The sequence below is a fragment of the Bidens hawaiensis genome, unplaced genomic scaffold (genome assembly GCF_021521415.1).
Source record: "Bidens hawaiensis isolate Kalapana, Puna unplaced genomic scaffold, B.hawaiensis_p1.1 tig00099964_1, whole genome shotgun sequence".
NCBI lineage: Eukaryota > Viridiplantae > Streptophyta > Magnoliopsida > Asterales > Asteraceae > Bidens > Bidens hawaiensis.
Window position 1 is genome coordinate 10,220 of NW_027504664.1, and position 3,975 is coordinate 14,194.

General features: G+C 36.6%; 1 protein-coding gene across 1 annotated transcript; it reads right to left on the minus strand.

The window, feature by feature from the left end:
• Positions 1-1,235: 1,235 nt before the first annotated feature.
• On the minus strand, positions 1,236-3,434 carry LOC143608130 (uncharacterized; the record flags this gene model as incomplete). Its single annotated transcript, XM_077083306.1, has 6 exons — positions 1,236-1,596; positions 2,169-2,283; positions 2,384-2,445; positions 2,924-3,032; positions 3,147-3,193; positions 3,292-3,434. Coding segments are annotated over 6 exons (628 nt in total), but the record flags the coding sequence as incomplete, so codon positions are not given.
• Positions 3,435-3,975: the final 541 nt, after the last annotated feature.

Consider the following 3,975-nt stretch of genomic DNA (forward strand, 5'->3'; position numbering starts at 1 on the left):
AAAACATTAATTTTAGTTTTTATTAAATATTTATTACATTTTGTAATATATATTATATGTTTATAGATTATTTTATATACGTAGGAGTCATATCGATTTACTCTCGGAGATATCTGCATAAACCTACAATGTATGACATCCAACGCATATATGAGGTGCACGCAGAAAAACATGGTTTTCCTGGGATGCTAGGTAGCATCGATTGTATGCATGTTGGATGGGCTATGTGTCCAACGGCCTGGCGAGGTCAGTTCCACCGTGGTGATCATGAAGGGCCGACCCTTATACTTGAGGCGGCGGTGTCACAGGATCTTTGGTTTTGGCATGCTTTTTTTGGTGTTGCTGGGTCAAATAACGACCTTAATGTTATCGATCAGTCACATTTAATCAACGACCTTATCGACGGGGTTGAACCACCTCAATCTTTTGTTGCAAATGGAGAACTCTTCAAGTACGGGTACTATCTGGTCGATGGTATTTACAACGAATGGGCTTTGTTAGTTCAAGCTTTTACAGATCCAATCGCCGACAAACGGAAGTATTTTACGAAGAAGCAAGAGTCTGCTAGAAAAGATATTGAAAGAGCTTTTGGAGCTCTGAAAAAACAATATTATGTACTGGCGAACCCGATACGTTATTGGACTCGGGAGAGGATAATGGACGTCGTCTACACGTGTCTGATCCTACACAACATGACGTTAGAAGACGAGGGCAAAGCTATCTGCCAAAACTACCAAGGTGACATTCCGCCACAACCGTCCACAATCAGTGATCAACAAAGACTTCATAACATAGCAAATATCAAGAGCCGTGAGATACACGGGAATCTTCGACATGAGTTGGTTGAACATTTGTGGGCGAGGCGACCCGATGATCTTGTATTAGATTAGTGTTATTATTAAGTATTATTGTTTGTTTAATTTTTAGTATGTTTTTTTTTGTAATTTGAATTTTATATATTAATGTGTTTTTTTTATTAATGTGTGTTTTTTTAATAATTTATGAGTTTTTTTAATAATACGTTGTTTGAATATATTTATAAAAAAATAAAAAAAAAAAATTTCGCTGGAGCCCCTGTTGGAGCCCCTCCACACCAGGGGCCAGGGCTCCAACGGGGGCTCCAACAACCCCCTTATCCAGTTTCTCTCTCTGCCACACGTCATAATATTATTGGTTGGAGCCCCCACTAAAGCCCCCATTAAAGCCCCCCACACCCCTCAGCCTAAGTGAGAAACCGGTTTCAATAATTCTAGTCCTAGCTAAGAAAAGATATTGCCACCCAAAAGTCAAAGGGGTTAACATTACATGTACGTTACAAAGACATTCGGTCAACGGTCATGACTTCATATGTGGTCTGTGGTCGGCTCTAAATTCTTCTAGTCAATAATCTTGCAAATTTATATATAACTAATAAAAAATTCAAAGATACCTCATAAAGTTTATATTAATTATCAGATAATCCCTCAGAATCAGACCATAACATTGCTGTTGACAGTATTGCGATTGTTGCGGTTTCAACTCGAAGGCGGTGTGGCCCGAGCCCAACCGCTGTTGCTCCTGCTTCGACAATCGATTTTACTTCCGCTTCAGTGAAATCTGGAATATTAAACCCGCAGATGTAACATAACAATATTGCTTCAAACCATCCTGTCAGACTGGTTGTGTAAAGGGTAAGGGTACAAACGAGCCAAGCCGCTCGTGAGCTAATAGAATTGGCTCGCTAAAAGCTCAAATCGAGCCGAGCTTAAACGAGCTTGGGCCTAAACTTAAGCTTGTTAACAAACGAGCTTGAGCTTCACTTATCGAGTTCGAGCCGACTTGCGAGCCAAAACGAGCTTGTTATTTATATAACTTTTATTTAATTTGTTAATTACAATTTTATATGATATTTAATATTACATAAATAATTCTGATAAAAATAATTAAATAATATATATTATTTTACGCACACAATCATTAATTATAAACAAATATACATAATTATAAACTATTTAAATTAACTAATAAATAATAAATGAGCTGAGCCCGAGCTCTTGTAAGTTAAATGCGCCAAGTTGAGCTTACGCAGGTCGCAGGCGTGGGTTTGGCTCGTTCACACCCCTAGTAATGGGCCAGAATGTGTGTGTGTGTGTGTGTGAGAGAGAGAGAGAGAGAGAGAGAGAGCTAACCGCCTTCAGGTCCAACAATAAGTGAGCCGACATGCTCTCTTTGAGACAGGGCCAAGGCGTTTAAAACCGGTGTAGACTCGGCTGCAGCTATAAAAGATAGTTTTGCTTGTGAAACCTAAGGGGAATAGTTAAAACAATTTCAGACAAAAATATTCCTAAAATTTTATCATTCTTTTTTTACGGGTTCGAGACATAACATGATACAAGTGACTTACAATAGGTAAGAGGCCGCTAACTTTTAAAGGAGGGTTCAAAGCCATTTCATGCAGTCGTTGACCTTACACACATTAAATTATAAATACATAATGAGCTAGATACAAGTGTGCATGAAACCGAAAAAACTGATCTGTAACTGAAATAACCGAACCAAAAACACAAATCAACGGTTTGGTTTTATGTTTTCATAAAAACCAAACTTTCAGTTCGGTTTCTGTTTTCCCTGTAATTAAACCAAAAACCGAATTTTTGAATTTTCATTTTCTTATTTTGAACGCTAAGTAACTTGTAAGATTTTAAAAAATAGTGTAATCCAGATATCAACCCTAATGTATAATAATTAATTAACGAACAGAGTTAAAACCCAAATTTATTCTCTTAGGCCAATCTTCATTGACCCAAAGATTTCATGCCCAAATGAGACAGAAGAAACCGAACCCAAACTGGAACCGGATAAATTGTAACCGAACAGTTTTCAAAAACTCAAAACTGAAATTTTGGTATTTCATGCAATTTTCACAAAACAAATGATCCCTTACATTGTTTAGCCGCAGCCAATATTACCCGTTGCAATCTATCCACTCGGTTCTCAGAAATTGAAGGAGAACGTTCGGTCAATAGTGGTGTTACGCTGCTAGCTCCAAGCTCCTAAGATTACAAATAAGATATATAGCTTCTTACCATAACAAGATGAAAGTTATATATAGGTAAACAGGTCAAAATCGCCACTTCTAAAGTTCTAGTAAATTAGTTAACACATACTGTGCATTTCTCTAAAAGCCAGTCAGATCGACCGCCCTTCAGGGTACCTACATAGACATAACCATATGTCATGGAAGTTTAACTTAACTCACAAACACACATTTAAAATTGAACTTTTAGTGTATTCACTGTCTGGAAAGCTAACCAAATGCTGCATACACGTGCCATTGGGTTGTATTGGTTGATACTAATTTTGGATTCTCAAGTGCAATAATATCTGCTCCAGTGCGGTCAATCCTCTCTATTGACCCTTCAACCAGACCTCCTTTTCCATTAAAAAGCTCTACCCTTGCATGGATATAAAAAATGATCAGAAAATACAAATTAATCAAGTGTAAATGGTAATAAATAAAATAACTACATATTGAAGAAACTAAGTGCTACCTCACAACAAAGTACAGAAACATGCATGCATGTACTTTGCGCAAAATTTATCATTATTTCTACATTTAATAACAGACAGCAGCAAATATCAGTTTAAACTTCCATTATAAGCATGCAAGAAGAAATATTTCATCACCTAAGATTTCTTACTCGCAGGACAACTACTGACTGTGTAATAATCAATAAATAAAGTTCTACATGGTCATGTTGTCATTATACTATCATAGAGTTTAGTTTATTGTATACCTTATAAATTCCAGCCCATGAGGATTAAAAATATCCCAAACGACCCTGTTATATGTATGAGCAATTTTTTATCATAGTTTTATTCCCTACAGGTTAAAATGGGTCGAGATTTGTAAAAGATAACTTTCTAATAAGTCAAGATGGGCTGTAAGTTGAGCAAGTTGGGCAAAAAAGAAAGCACATTATGCACAAAGACAAA